The sequence below is a fragment of the Falco cherrug genome, chromosome 5, assembly GCF_023634085.1.
Source record: "Falco cherrug isolate bFalChe1 chromosome 5, bFalChe1.pri, whole genome shotgun sequence".
Classification (NCBI taxonomy): domain Eukaryota; kingdom Metazoa; phylum Chordata; class Aves; order Falconiformes; family Falconidae; genus Falco; species Falco cherrug.
The window spans coordinates 45,059,879-45,076,270 of record NC_073701.1 but is presented as its reverse complement, the minus strand read 5'-3'; the positions used below and the strand labels follow the sequence as shown (position 1 = coordinate 45,076,270).

Below are 16,392 nucleotides of genomic sequence, written 5' to 3'. Positions count from 1 at the left end.
CTGACAGTGTACAAAATTATCCATCAATAAGCAGAATCAGTCTGAAAAATACCCCAAAATCACTGATCTTTTCCCTTTTTTTTTTAATTTTGGGAAGTATCTTTTTTGCTTATAGGCTGACGAGAGGCAGGACTTGAATATATGGTTACTGTAGCTTAATAGGTTGCTAAACCTCAGTGGAGCCAAAAGACTAATGCATCATTCCAGACAAGAGAGGATCAAGCTAGGTTATGTTACTTTTAATTTGCTGTGGACAGAGGTCTCTGACTTAACATTGACTGAATTAAAACATTAATGACAGAGACTAAGCAGAATCCACTGTGAAGGACTTGTCGGAGCAGGGTACGAGCCTTGTCTCAGAGAGCAGCTCTGCCCACAGCCCCTTTCCCTGGAGGAGCTGGTGCTCGGTGATGGGCTGGTCCATGCTTCTGTGGAGCAGCAGTACGCACCAGTCACTGAGGGAAGCCAATGTTGATCACAGCTTTTGCAGGCTACCAGGCTGTCATTTGTGTGAGCAGCCTGGACACCCCTGTGGTGGGATGAGCAGCAGAGCTGCTGTCTTGGAGTAGATGGCACCAGCTCATGGCAAAGAAAGTCACCGCACAAACCCAGTCTCAACATGCATGCAGGGTAAAGGAGGCAATCACATGATCATGTTAAGTCTTGCCCTTTGTTACAAATATTCCTCTTCCAAATTCTTTGAGGACCTTTTCAAGCTTTCTCTCCCAAAGCAAGATTTAGTTAGATTCAAGCAGTTTCACACCCATTTCTTTCCTTGATTCCACTGCCAAATGGGACTGATTTGTCAATTTGTCTTATGTCTGTTCATGTTCTACAGTAAGATGGCAGTCTCCCATCCCTAAGAAGCTTACAGGGTTTTTTGTGCGGTGAACGCGTCACATTTTCCCACTGTTTGATTGTGAAAATTGTTGTTCTTTGTCTTGTGCTGACTGATTAGGTGAAGAGCAGATATAGACAATCTCATTATTTTTAAAAAAAACACCTCTTGCTTCAGCTGATTGGGTGGAGAGAAGGTTTTGTTCCCATAGCAACATTTTGCATTCGAGCCTTCAGAAATGAGGCTGGCTAGAGGCATTTCAAACACACTGCATTTAAAGCGCGGACTGTGCTCTACAATGCATTTTCATTTTTGCATCTGACAGAATTATTTAGTAAACACCAGAGAAACAAAAAGAAAAATCTTCATCCCCATATGTGAAACTTGAGCCTGCTGACACTAGGCATGCTACAGAGCATTGCTCAAACTGCTCTTGTAAAATGCACACAGTGAAGCAACCTGACCGCATTGTTATCATTTGTCTGAACAAACCCCGCAACTTTACGTACAAATCAGTCCAAAAGCTCAGATGTCACTTTTGTAATAGTTCTTCTCCTGCCTTCAGTGGAGACGACACTGAGCATGGCGTTTGAGGGAACTGGCCAGTAGGCTGAGGAAGCATAAAACCCATATGAAGGTTGTATCTCAGAGATGTGGAGCAGCAGTAGGGGAGGAGCTGTTGAATTCTTGCAAAAGTGGCAGATAGGACAAAGGAGAAAAGTCTTTCCCAATACAAGTTGCTGCTGAAGGAAGACACCACTGGAGAAAGAATGGAGGACAAAAGCACATTAGTTTCTGGTTTTTTGCACTTTTGCACACTGTAAAGGTTTATAACATGGTAGCAGGTAATTTTTGTGGCTAAAGAAGAGGGAATTAGACTACAATGACAGAGGACAAGACAAGGAACATATTTCGTTTCAGTGCTTTTGGTTCATTAGTGAAATACTGGGAAAGAAGGACAGAGAAGAAGAAATTTGTAATAGTTTTTAAGGGAGATGATATAAACTGGCCCTTCCACTTTGGCTGCCATTGGTCTTTCACCAGACATGCCCTTTCACTGAGCACAAATCTTGTTCAGGCAGAACTGGGAGATTCCACATATTTATCCAGGATTTCACTCTGGGAGGTACACAGCTCAGTAGCACAGTACACACGTGTCAGAAGCGCAGTGGTTTGGTCCAGGAAAAAATGATGGCAAGTCACCTGGTTGCAAACAAAATGCACACATAGAGTTAATGTTAATGTATATATTATGTTAATATACAGTGATACTTCAATGGCAAATTAAGTCACCTTTTCTCTGTGTTTGACTTTAGGCACTCAGAAGCAAAGTAATGACATTACAAATAACAAAAAAGCTGGTGTTACTGTCAAATACCTTAGCGGGTAGAAGCTGAGAGAGCATTGTTGTAGTGTAGCACCACAAAACTGTAAAATGCCCCCAATATAAGAAGGCAGTATATCGTTACCTAAAGCTTTTTTTGGGGAAGAGGTAGATTGATTTCAGAAGTTTGGTGGAAGGAAAAACCCTCACACAAAAAATATGAGTGAAAGTCAGAAGAAATATGAAGCAGGCGTGCTTGTGCTGAGTGCTGGTGGCTCTCCAGTTACCCAAGCTTCATCTGAGCTGACCAGCATGGGCTGGAATTCCCACCTATCATACTGTGATTAAGTGGCATTATTGCACGTGAGTAAAGCTCTTTGAAGACCAGCAAACTAACACGGCTTTGCCAAAACAAGCTTGAAAATATTTGTACAATACTTGTCAGTCATAATTTTTATTGAAAGGTTTTTGGAGGAGGAATGAAGTTTGCATACAGGGAAACTGATCGAGGGTCTGTTCCTGGAAATCATGGATCAGTCCCAACAAATCATACATTGCTTCATGACCAGACTTTCTCTGAAGATACATGGTGTTGCACAAGTGTGATAAATGGGCTTAAACTATAAGAGAAAAGGGTCACAAGGGGTGATGTAAGAGTGAGTATGCTGAGGAGGAACATGGAGACAGCTTATGGCTCAGAAGGGCAGGGGAAAGGGTGGGTGCCAAGAGCCATGCTGAGTCACAACTGACAAAGATCACAAAAAAAAAAAAAAAAAAAGAAAAAAGGAAAGAATATTGTGATGAAATGAAAGAGTGGAAAGACAAGCAATCCTGATGCCCTGAAATGATAGTATCTCAGGCAAGACAAGACAAGTCAGCAAGGTTAATTATTTACTGCTGGTTGGTCAGAGGGCCCTGGAGTTGTATCAGAAATCCCTGCCCACCACATTTCTCCATAGGTGTGGATTTCAAACTTTTCATCTACCTTAAAATGCTTATGTTTTCAAAATAAATGGATGGACTCAAACTTTTGTAGGTCCAGAAAAAAGTGCAGAGGTCAATAGTGGAAGAAGGCAGCAGCAGTATTCCTGTTGTTATGAGAAAACAAATAAAAAATGTACACGGAGGTGAGTTATCTAATACAGCTTTTGAAAGATATGGACATCAGGGTCTACCCTCAGGGCAAATGGCTCAGCCCTGCATTCTGAGAAAGCAAAAGTTCTGGCCTTGAGGTGTGGAGCCAGATTTCCAACTGTCTGTCATGAGAGATCCCAAGGGGGTTGCCTTATGAAAAGCCACATTCAGTTGGTGACTTTAGACAGTTTGTGGCTCATCAGGAGGGGAAGATTGCTATGAAACTCATTCCGAGTTCTTGAACCCTCCTAATACATAAAAAGCCAAGGTACCAAGCACTGAGCTTTGGGGTACTCTAAGAACCCCATAGCTGTAATTTAAGCATTGCAACACCTGAATCTTAGGGTTCCAACTCTCTTTTAATCATACTCAGATCTTCTCCAGAAAAGAAGTGATTCCAGAGCAAGTGTCTCTTCATAAGTGTAACTACAGAGAAAACAAACCAAATACCCAGAGCACATTCCCATGTGCCTATGGTCCAGGATTGTTGCTGATGTTCTTATTCTTCTTGATTATCCTGTTTCACTTTAGGTAAACTAGTAATTGTATCAAGCTTACACAATCAGTCCTCATGCAAGAAGGACATGTGCACTTCAGTGAGAAATGTCTGGAAGAAAGAAAAGCCGTTTAAGAGTCTGGCGTGACCAGAGGTGACAGCAGGTACATTAAGAGGGATGTGACCTGTACTGTTTTACACTGGGCAGGGGACAAGAAGGGTTCGTGGCTGTAGCAGGCAATATTCTTGGAAATGCCGCTGATTTCTGTGAATAGTCATCTACAGTGGATATGAAAACATTGTATCGTACTTGTAATACAGAAATTTTGTCAAAACGCGGGGTTCTTCATTTTCAGGAGACAAATGAAAGGGAAGAGGCAACCTGGGCAAGTGAACAGAAGCACAGCTGAAGCCCGTATATTCAGACCTGAGTGCGAACTAACAACCAGCACCATGAGGTGTAAATTAATGTGCTAATAGAAGCCCAGCAAATCTGAGCCCCATAGCTGTCACCAGCCATTGGTGAACCACAGCCAACATAAAAACCCACTGGTCATGCAGGTTTTGCTCAAGTGACCCCCCTCCATTTTAGCACCTTAATGCAACATTGCGCTGAGCGATACCTTACAGCGCCACACCAAAGGCAGCAGCACCTGGCCCAGTCTGCACAGCACTGTGAATGTGATGGCCGAGATTTCATGGCTGGGTACTATGGTGTGGCTCCCGGCTCCCCATGAAACGAGGTTATGAGCTCTGTGTTAGCCTGCCAGCTGATATTCAGCCACTTCAGCTAAACCGCTCCTGTCAGGCTAATTCTGAATGCAAATGCGATGACAGTTTGCTCTGACTTCTTTGTCTGCTTTGTACTTACTAACTGGCTTGCTGGAAATGAATCTGCCATTCGTGGGTCATTATACGCTCAGAGGACTGAAGTTTCACCAAAAGTTACTTGAGAACATGCCGGGACACCGGGAAAACTTGCAACAATGGATTGCCCCGAGATAAGCCACATCCTTTGGAATCTGAAACGCGTGATCCTGTCCTCCCGAGACATGGAGCAACCTGCTGCTGTGTGGTGTGGGTTTGGCCGCTGGGCACTCAGGCTGGCCCGGGGCTGTGTGTGCAGATGCAACGCACCCGGCCACGGTTCGCCTCAGCGCACTGGACAGCAGGAGCCTCGGGCTCTTGCATTTAATATTAATAAAGTGCGTCATAATTAGCACTAAATACCTTTCGAGATCAGGCTCTATTTTAACCTGAGAACAACTTGTAGCTCTGACGGTGTGCTACAGCTTGCAGGAGCAGCGAATTGCTCCTGGAACAGGTGTAATTTGCTCTGGGAGAGGTTTGCTTCGCTACGGGCAGCCGGAGCGTTGTGGCCGCGTACGGTGTTCAAGCCCCGGACCGGCGTGGGCCAAACGGCTCCCCAGTGCCCGGAGCCGGCCGGCGCATGAAGCCCTCCGGCCCGCGTCGCCCTCCCCCCCGGGAGGGGAGCGACCCTCCGCCCTGCCGCGGCCCGGCCGGCTGGGCAGCAGGCGGCTGCAAGCGGGGCCGGACCCGCGGCCTGCTTTCCGCGGCTGTGGGCGCCCGCGCAGCGGGAGCGGGGGCCGCCCGGAGCCGGGCGCCCAGCTCGGTCCCCGGCCCTCCCGGGACAGGCGGCCCCTCCGGCGGGCGGGGGGGGAGGGGGCTGCCCGCGGCCGGGGAAGGGGCCGGGCGGCGGGGCCGGGCCTCCCTCGCGGCCGCGCTGCCTCGTGGCGGGCGGCAGCCCTCGCGCCGCCGCTCCGTGTGGGCAGGCGGGCGGCGCGCGGGGAGGGCCGCCGCGCCCGCGGGCTCTGGGCACGGCCGCGCCGTGAGGGGCGGGAGAGCGCGGCGCCGCGGCGGGGAGTCCCCGGCGCCGCCTTGCCCAGCATGCTGCGGAAGGTAAGGGCCCCCGCCGCTGCCCCGCCGGCCGCGCACACCGGAGCGGGGGCCGGCAGCGCGGGGCCGCCGCCGAGCACCCGGCGCCGCGACCGGGCGCCGAGGCGAGGAGGGAGGGTGGGCAGCGGCGTGTGGCCGCCGGGGCCCCGCCAGGGGGCGCCGCGGCGCCGGGAGCGGCCCCCGCGGGTTCGGGTGCGCCCGCCAGGGCGGCCGGGGGCCGGGGGGCGGCGGGGCGGCCGGCGGGAGCCCGCCGGGCGCTGTCCATGGTGCGGCGGCGGGGGGCGGCGGGGGGCGGGGGGCGGCGGGCCCGGTCGGTCGAGGCCGGCCAAACTTTGCCGCTCCGGCCGGCGGCGCCCCGCGCGGGAGCTGCCATGGCTGCCTGCGGCCGGCAGCGCGGGGCGCGGCGGGGCCGGGCTGCGGGTCTCCCCGCTGGCTGCGCGCCCGGCGGCGGCGGGGGAGGCTCAGCCGGGCGGCGCAGGGTGGGCGCCCGGGGCCGCCCGGGACTGCCCGGGGCGGGGGAGCGCCGCGCTGCCCGTCGGCCGCGCAGAGGGACCGGCGGCCCGCGTCGCTCCCGGCCGCCGCCGCTGTGCCTCGCACGGGCCCTGCGCGCCCGGACCGCGGGCGGGGAGAGGCTGGGGCGAGCGAACAGCTCTTGGTTTGCGCGCTGGGCAGCGGCGCGGTTTATTCTGCGCGCAGGCGAATGCAAGACTCCGATGGCTGGTGAAGTCGCTCCTAATAGCGTTAGAAAAACAGCCTGAAGGTCTGAGCCGAGGGGAGAGCCCTCCTTCCCACAGCGGCACCGGACCCCACTTCGGATCCCCAACCAAAGGCTGTTAAAGTCAGTAGAGTCCTTTCCCTGACCTGAGAGGGTGTGCGTACAGACCTTCCAGTGCTTATCACAATTTCCAGTACTCCTTCCAAAAGGCAAGCTTTCCTTCTAGGTCCACCTGGGCTGCTTCCTATCATTGCTTGAAACTGGCTGTAACAGGGAAGTGCCAGTGGAGAAGGAGTGTTATAAAAAGAATGAGTCACATAACTGCTCAGGCTTCTCGTCCCGCTGTTGTTCTTCTCTTGCTCTCATTGTGTGATGTCTTCCCAAATTCTGTTGTTACAGCTTCAGGTCTGCTAGCCTGAGTGCACAGTAGCTCAGACAACTGGAGTAGCCAGGCATCCCTCAAAATTTGTGATAAAAGGCGTGGGAAGTCTCTAACCTCGCTGTGTGGTGAGTGGGGTGGTTGGAGTCCATGGTCCTCTCCAGTGCTTCTGAGCCACTGATCTGGGCTCTGATGGCTGCGCTTGGTTTGGCAGAGCCCAAGTGACACAGAACAAACAAGGTGATTTAGGAATTCCCTTTGTTCTGGAGACGAACCCTCTGCATAGCCAGACTCCTGAAGCCCGACATTGCTATTCTGTTTTTGCAAATATTCCCAGAGCAGTATTTTATGCTGTTAGTGTTAATTATTATGTAGTTATGATACAGTTTGGACAGGCTGGGTAAGAGAAAGCTGATTAATTCTACCCTTGCATTGTGAATTATGTGGAACAAATGCATCGTTTGCATTGTACCTTCTTCCACTGCCTGTCATACTCCTTTGCTTACAAGGAGGGGGAGTGCAGAGATGGTCAAGATTTGAAATTGAGGGTTTATTAAAGGTCAAGATGACCTCGGGGATTGTGGATACAAGGTATTCGAGCCTCGTTTCTTTTTCATACTATTTCTGCTGCTGGCCAAGGGCTGAATCAGGGCTTGAGGGTTCGTCTACGCTGGCAGCCTGTTCTGTGTTGCACACGCATGAGCTGTCCATTGCAGACTGACCTCACTGTGAATTATGGGCCACCTGTGCTAAATTTCTGTGCTGCATGAGAACTATAGTGGTGCCAAGAGAAGTTAAACTAAGATAACTTCAGCTTAAAAATGGTAAAAATTGTAATCCCTAGTTCTTAGGCAACACCTTAGAGTTAATGAAGGCTGCATTATGGACCGTCATGAAAAAGGGAATCTCCTTTTAGGCAAAAGGAGCAAGAAATAAAAAGAAACAAAACTGCAGCCCTCATTTTGGATCATGAGTGCCCAGATCCTACTCTAGGTATCGCATTGTACAACCTTCCTTCTGAGTTCATGGATCAGATCCTTAGCATGTCTTGGAAAAACAGTAGTCATGTGTGCAACCAACAGTTAAAATTAATTTCATGCTGTGGCTCTCTAGGCTGGCATGTGAAACCTCGGTGTCGATTACATTGTCTCCTCTTTATTCTCTGCTCTTCCAGAGGATTTTCTACCATTTGTGACTTAGCAACCCCTTTGTGCTTTTTTATCTGTCAGGAAGGGAAGATAAAATAGGGAGAAATGCCCAGTTTTGTATTGTTCTGCCTGTCACGTGATTTTATGGCTGACACAAGGAAGCCTAACACTGGGGACCTCTCTGACTTTGCTGTCCCTAAATGCACTTGATGTTTCATTGATTGCTTCAAAAATAAACTAAGCTGGAGAGGACTTGTCCACAGAGATAGAAAGCTGAAATGCTTGCACAGGGTTTAGTATGGGTCAACAGCTCAGTGTTAAATCCACACTTTCCATTTGGATCAAGTTTTCCAGTGCCATCTGTGCTTGTAAAGGAGCAGTAAGTAGAAGAATTTTCAGATGTCTCAGAAGCATAGTAGAAACCTAGGTTTTGTTGCCAGAGCTAGATGAAATAATGTCCTTGCCCTTTCTTTTGGGAGTGTACTGAATTTCAACTCTAATGTGGAGAAAATGGACCTGTGAGGATGGGTGGAATCAGTGAAATGTTAGTGTCTTGGTGGAGCTGCTGCTGAGCTGTGTGTGTGAGGTGGGCTTTGGTTTTCCTAAGCTGAGCCCTTGGCTCCTCAGGTGAGACGTCTCTGTGGGGAGCCTGCCCGCTCCCTGTGCTTTAGTCACTGAAGCAGGGTGAAGTCCTTCAGGGAGTGGTGACCTGAAGCCAGCAGTAGAACGCAGGTGCTGCGGCTTCAAGAGTGACACAGTGATGCTCTGTGCAACCTCCTTTGCACTTTTGCTCACCAGTGCAGAGACACATCTTAGACAGGTGACCCGCCATGTGTTCCTCAGGTCCCCGCTGTAGTCTGTGGAAGAAAGCAGAGTGGCTGGGGCTAAGTTGGCACTGTATGCATCAGAGCTGTACAGCATGGAAGAGAGACCACCACGGGAAGGGATGGGCAGTAGCAGGATGCTAGCCCGCTGCTTTCAGGGCTCTCTACTGAACCTGGAGCCTAGCTCAGCAGCTCTTACCCAATGCTGCTGCCAGGGAGCAGTTTAGACCTCTCTGCCTGCCACCCCTCGCCCTTCTTCTGGCCTCTCCAGCTACGTATGTCCAACTTGTTCTTCATGAAGGGAGTGCTTTCTAAAATCCTCTGAGTGCTAGTGAGGTTGAGGTTTCCCAATTATCCTAATGCCTTATTTGAGATGCTTTACAGGAGTTTCATCCTTCCAGAGAGCACGCCTCCCTTTCTTGTCTCTACACACTCTTTTCAGGTTGGAGAAAGACAATGGCTCTATGCACAGTTTCCTGGCCACCACTGCTTTTCCTCCCTCTTCAAGCTGTCAGAACGGTTAAAGGTGACATAGGCATTTCCAAGTACTTTCTTGTTTGTATGAGTACATATTTTAAGAACGTAATTGTGTAGTATCTAGGTGCTGCACCTGGATGTATAGCTAACATCAGCTGGGGTTGATCCACTTGATTTTGTTCCAGGTGATCTGATTATTTTCTTCCATATGCCCCTCGCTTTTTACTCATTTTCTTATTAGTAAGAAAGCACTAATGCATATATAAGCAGGAAGAAAATCCCTGAGGTTTTTCCCTGTTTTTACATACCTCCCTCTTCCCGGTCATTCAAATAAAGTAGATTGATGTTCTAGTTCATAGAGACAAGCTGTCTATTAGACATTGCAGGAAGGCGGTAAGAGAGTTAAGAGAGGAGAGACTACATTTCCAGGCAACGGATGGAAAGCCAGTTCTCCAAACCTCAGCAATCTTGTCTCTTCGGACTTGTTTCTCTCGGCTTCTCTTGCTACATGACCTACCTGTCTTAATTGACCATATTAGGAACTAATTTATTCAGCCTCAACAGTCTTCTACCAGATCACTAAAGTACATATTATATATAACTTCTCATTTTTATCTCCTTTTATTATAATTTTGAATAGCAGCTCTGTGTATCTTGTTCATTTTCGCTAGGGAAAACAAATTCACATGTCAAATACTGCTGGCGTTATTTCTTCAGGCAAGATGTACTCACACTTGGAAATGAATGGAAATCAAAAACATCAAGAAATTAGCATTTAGGGACAACAAAAAGAAGAAATTAGTATGGGCAGTGTATACTGAAAATCCGGGCTGGGCTAAATAAAGTGTGTAATAAAGATGAAATTGCTTATTATTTCTGTTTGTATTATATATCATTTAATGTTCTTAGGTGTCTTTTGGCTCTGATGCTCAGTAATCAGTAGCTCCTCTTGTAGGTACAAATGAGGAGGGAAAAGGCACAGCCTTGCTTGGTAATTCTCGGTTCAGTTCGTAAGATAGTTAGGAGGGACATATATACCTTGGCAGATACAGAGCAGTGCTGCATCTTGCTATAAATTTTATTCACCAAATATTTGAGCGGAATGAAAGCTTTATTTTTAACCAAGTTGTCATTGTCTGGTCTTTACAACTTGTTGGGCAAAACTGCACATACTGGAATAACTTGGGCTAATGGGAATGGGTGGCACCATAGCTCTGCTGCGGTAAAAGAAGTGCCATTTTAGTATTTTTAGTTGTCTGGAGATTGTCTCCAAATACTACATAGCACTGTCAGTCAACGACTACATTTCAGGGTTGAGGTAACAGTGAGATTTTCTTTATTCAGCTATTTTGGCTACCCTTGGGGAATATAAAATGTGTCAGCAATTAAATCCATGACAACAGATAACTTAAACATTAGATTTAGCCAAGCTAACATGCAGACAATTTAACTGGGTAAGACGCAGGCCACCCTAGCATGAGGGAGCACTGAATAAATCCTTGCTCCAAACACAACAGAGTGGGGCTTTGAACAGGGGCTTCTGACTGTCAGGAGAAACAGGACAGACAGGCAGTCGGAGATTTCAGCTACAGCTTGGGCAGGCTGTGACTGGGGCAGGTTTAAGTGGGTTTTAGTGGATTTTTAGTTAATTTAGGTGTCTGGAGGCGTTTAAGTGCCTAAAAGATTACATGATGTTTGAGTGAGGATTTCGCTGGGGTATCAGCATTGGTTTTGAAGGACTAAAGATAAGAGGATTTCCTGCCTTTACCTCAAGCACTCCTGTTTGCTAAAGCGTTCATCTTTCCCATCACTGCTTCTGCTGTATTTTTTTCGTGACTGAACTGATTAGCAGCAGGATCCATCTCTGCCAGTGGTGCCTGTGATGCAAATACAGACCGAAATACAGGGCTGGAATTTCCCAGTGCTTGAAAAGACTTGAAACGGTAGCGAGGGAGTAAAGGGGACCAAGGCAATGAAGCCGAGGCTTCAGGCTCATGGTGGTGTGTGCTGTGGCAGGCAATAGATGATGGAAGGGCAATTCATTCTGCTCTGCAATGCAGACTAGAGATTTTAAAAGGTAGGCTGGTAATTCTGCAGTTTTGGGGGTCTTAAAGTTGGAAGTGTCATTGTGGTATAAATACATGTCAATGGGCTGTCTCAAATATATCTGCCATCTATTTAAAATCTCTGACCTAAAATTTATTTTCTTAAGATTCTAGAGTAAAATTATTTGAAGTTGGGCAATAAGGAGCCAAAATCTAATAGAAAGTCAGCGAGGTTTATGTATCGAAGTCCCTGGGTTCACTTTTGAAAATGGGATTTAAATGGCTGATGTGCTTTCAACTGTCTTTCTTAGTGGTGGTATTTTTATCTGCCACCTCTGTCAATAAGCGGAGAGGAGAGCGAGGTGAAAATGGCATGGGGAGGAAGAATTAGAGCGACTGATCGTTCACTGTCTGTCAGCAGAAGAACTGGAGCCATCAAATGAAACTGTCAGGCCCCAGGTTCAGAGAAAAACAATGTGCTCCCTGTTTAGCTGTGCAGCTCCTTGCCATTGGGCATTGTGGGGGGCATGAGTTCCATGGATTCAAAAAACAAGCGGGCAAATCCAAGAAGGATACTTCAGAAGTCCCTGAGTACAAAATTAACACCGCTGGCTCAGAAAGCCCTTGGCCTGCAGATCCCCAGCAGCTGGGAAGTATTCCAGGGAGCAGCATTACACGAGTATTCTGGTCATGAGAGTCTTCCCAAGGCATCCAGTGTTGGCCACTGCTTCAGCCAAGATACAGGCATGCATTTAATGAGAGCCAGTATGCTTCTTACAGTCCAGCACCACACAACCGAGCTTTTTTTTCTCCCGAGGTTGCTTCTGAGATATTGACCCTGTTAGAGTCATACTGTTCATTGAGCAGGTCAGCTGAGAAATGTTTTATGAGTTTATGTCATCTCAGAGAACGTGTGCATACTTAAGATTAAAGCAGTGGGAAAACAAATGGAGGAAGATTAAAATCTCTTAAACAGGTTGGCTTCATTGAACTAAAACCAGAAGGATTTTCTTTTTTAAGTCATTTCTTGTGTTTGTGACTCCCATTCAGGGCAATGATAGGTCAGAGTGGCTGGTTGCATGTTTCCTGACAGCTTGCCTGTGCCAGGACCAAGATTTCCCTGTCCTCATGTTCTGAGGTGAGGATGAAGCAGATTCTAGCACAACAGACACAAAAAAGGATAGTTAATACCTTTTCCTTTTCCTCTGTATGTTCCCCACTGCTGGAACGTTGTCCTGGTGAGAAGACAATAAAATCTTTGCTTTAAAAAATATATATGAAAAAAAATCCCCAAACAGACATGGAAAAAAAGGGGGCAGATGAGCTGACTGACCTTTTTGGCTCTGAGGAAAGGAGGGAAATTTTGCCTCTCTTAACAAAGATGATTTCCAGGTCTGCCCAGTGATAAAACTGCAATTTCCAAAGGGTTTCTCCTTTCAATTGTTTGGGGTATGGCAGAGCAGTGAAATAAATGGAGTTAATAGGTTCACCTTGATATGAATTCCTGGTAAGTAAGCCACGTGTGACTATTTTTTCCTGTCAGCCCTTTCTGCAGTAGTTAGCAATTAGTGCAAAAATGGATTTCTTCAGTCTGCTGTTTTACTGTGTAGCAGAGGTTAGCAGAGGTACATTTAGAAATTGGCATCAATGGTTTGTGTTTTGGTCTCCATGGCCGCCTGTTTCACCTAAGAGAAGCAGCGAGTCCTCTCGGGTAAGGATGTAGCTGGTGTGTCCGCCCAGCGCATCAGACAGTAACACCCCTTTTCCAAATAACTGAGCTGAGACTGAGCAAATCTGGGATTTCCTGGACCAACCAGTTCATTTGATATTAGATTCTGTGTAGCTTGATAATGACTGAGGTGTCTTTAAGTTATAATATCTAACTAACTGATGTAGCATCTCGAGTACTTTGTGGTGGGACTTGGAGGCCAAACGTTTCAGACCCACAGATGACTGTGAACTGTTAACCCCTGTAAAACTATATTAATAGTTTTTCAGTTGGAAATGGTTGCACTTTTCTGGTCTGTGCACCGTTTTGTGAAGCCTCTGTGATAGTTTGCAAACAGCACGAAGCATTCAATGTACCTCCTCCTTGCTGCCTGAGGAGTAATTGCCATCTTCAGAGGGTCAGTGGCACCGACCTGTAGTCCTTGGTACGATGATGCCTCCTCTGAAACAGGTCGTGTGGGTCAGTGGCTTGGGCTTTGGGCTTGGTTAAACAGGTATGCTGTTTTCACTGGGCTGTTGAACTTGACATGGGATTTTTTTGGCAAATTTATTTGATCTTTTTCTGCTACTGTCTGTCTTGAGCGTGTTGTTGGTGGAGAAACCTTTTGTTTCATTAAAGATTAAGTAAGACTTCCAAAAATCTTTGATAGTCTGTAGTTGTGAGGTGAAAAGTGGCTAGGGCTCTTTTCTGCCCTACTACAACATCTGTACATGCCCTGACAGATCTCATGTGGCTTTAGGACGTATAAAATAAGGACACTGGCTCGCTGGTCACTGTTTTCCTGCTTCTGAACAATTGATCTTAAGCTATTGTATTTAATGTAGTGGAGCCTGACCTTGAATGCCAGAAACCATCATAAAAGGATATGCTTCACTGGCCTGTATTATTTTCGTCTAATCTGATTTTAATAGAAAATAAGGTTCTGATTTAAAAGAAAAAAACACCACAGAAAAGATATTTCTGCTGAAAATATTGATTTTTTTCCCCTGAAAAACTAACCTCTAGTTGAAAAAAACGGCTTAAAGCTCTTTATTCTCAATGGAAAGTCAAAAATCTTTTCCAGAAGGGGAAAATATATATTTTTTTCCCAACAGCAATATAGTATTAATGCTTGCTAGTTTTATTCAGATATTCTACTCTTTTTTCCTAAATGAATTAGTATTTACATCTGTTTTTTCTTTTTTTCTTTTTTTAGTTGTTCTTGGATATTTGCCAGCATATAATTTTTCATACCAGTAATTGAATTTGCCAGTCTCCCAGTAGTTCTTCCTTTTCAGATGCTCTAAAAACTGTTCTGTTACATGTTCTCTTTGTCTTTTTGTCTTTTTCAGCTTATTTCTGGGCAGCTGAATAAACACACTTTTTAATGCATTTCAATTATCTTGCTTTTGTCAAGATATATTTTCAGGTAACACAATTAATTAAAACTCCATTAACCATTTCAAAAGGACATATCCCCTAGTGGCAAGCCTTTGTTACTGGCCTACTTGAGTTAATGAGTGCAAATGGATGTATGATACATATTGACTTGCTAAGAAATAAAGAGGGTTTTTTGTCCTTTTTCTTGTTTTTTTTTAATGTATAAAGGAAGCCTGAAGAGATACCCTTTCCATTGCTTTTTACCATTTAGATTCAGTCTGTTCAGGTCTTCCTGAGAGTTAGATTGCAGGGCTATTTCATTATTTTAAAAAAATAAATTTTTTTAAAATTCTATTCTAATTTGGTTTTTGTTGTTGAGAGCAGGGCTGTTTGTACAGACTTGGGATGCCTTCTCAGTAAGCAGATTACTTCTGACCTTTCGTAAGGGAGAACTGGGACAAGTTTTCTAAGCTTTTTGCTGTTTGCATCTACTCTCAGCAAAGATATAACCATGCCCAGCTTTACAGCTGAGAAGCTGTGTCCGGCCTCAGAGACTTTTCTCCTTCTGCTGCCAGAATGACCTGGCATCCCCTGCTATTCCGTTCCCACTGGAGCAGTGAGTCCTTGAGGATGCTTGTTCAGGCCAAGGAAAAGCTCAGGTAGACAGAGTTGTTTTTCTGAACTGCTTTGCAACACAAAGAAAACTTTTCAGAAAGGGCTACTTTCACTGCCGCTTGCTGCTGCCAGGTCAGCTGCTGCTCTGGGAAAACTGGGTTTTTGTGGCTTGCAGAGCACTTGCATGGGAAGGCAGCTGAGCACAGACTACCTTGATGAGGGGAGGGAGCAGAAAAAAGGCCCTTCTGCAGAGTGGTAAGTGCTATGTTACATTAATAAAGTTTGGGTTTTTTAATTATCAAGGAAAAGTGTAGCCAGAGAGTTTTCTGGGCTGTAACCCTGGGTGCCATCATTGCAGAAACTATGTAAAATGAGTTGAGGTATGTATGCAGAATAAAATGTCCCCAGCTTTGGGTGATAAGAGAAGCCATAGTTTCCTGACAGTCATTTATCATTGCTCAAAAAGCTTTTTTTAATCAAGAGGATTTTTAAACTTAGCCTTACAACAGATGACTTCTTCTAACTGCTGTTTTCAGATCCTAAAAAGCAGGAGTGCCGCTTTAGCAAGCAAGAATGTGTATCTGCATACGTAATACTTTGGTAATTCACACATGTTGGGAGAAAAAGAACAGGTTTATATCCTAATAGCCTGACGTACCCATTGTAGAGGTGGAGTGAGTAGTCAAGACTTTTGTACTTGGCACCTCTGCTGCCAGACTCTACGGAAATTGGAATACTTGGAATAATTAGAGAATGATGAAGTTACTTTTATTCAGTATGTCTCTTACAGAAATACGGCAATGGTGGAGAAAAACGAAATTTTGAATCGCTGGTCATGGATAGTGATCTAATGTAAATCCCGAGGCAGGTTAAGTTAATGTATTCTTGGCATGGTGCCTGGAGTAGGGTGTGGGGGGGAAGGGATGGGAAAGGATGAATCAGCTCTGATGTTTTGCAAGATCCTGCCTTCTAGTTCAATATTGTCTTGTTTTCTTTGCCTGAATTTATTCCTGACAGGTGGTGACAGAATGTTTTTATTAAAAAAAGGCAAATACCTACCTAGAATCACAGAAATAATATAAAATCTCCCATGGAAAACCACTCAGTATTCAGACTAACAAGTGGCCAAATTCTCTTCACCAGTTCTTTAAAGCTTTGGAATTCCTCATTGCTACCCCAGACCCCTTTCTTCTGGGCCCCATCACCCAGCAAGGCAAGGACAAGCGCAGACAGGCTGTATCGCTTGCTGCCTGCCCCTGCCTAGGGGGGGAATGGCTGCCTGTGGGAGGCCTGGTTGGCCACGGATCTTAGCACTCTTTTGCTAGAGCCTCTGAGGTTAGGGTACAGTTTTAAAACTACTGTCAAGAGAGGGTAAGCTGGTGCTTTGGCAAG

General features: G+C 46.3%; 1 protein-coding gene across 1 annotated transcript in view; it reads left to right on the top strand.

The window, feature by feature from the left end:
* The first annotated feature begins 5,597 nt into the window (after window positions 1–5,597).
* TMCC3 (transmembrane and coiled-coil domain family 3) overlaps window positions 5,598–16,392 on the top strand; it is a 147,821-nt gene continuing 137,026 nt past the window's right edge. The window contains exon 1 of the mRNA XM_055711627.1: window positions 5,598–5,712. Within this exon, the coding sequence (XP_055567602.1) occupies window positions 5,701–5,712 (12 nt within the window). The 5' untranslated portion in view covers window positions 5,598–5,700. The remainder of the gene's footprint in view (window positions 5,713–16,392) is intronic.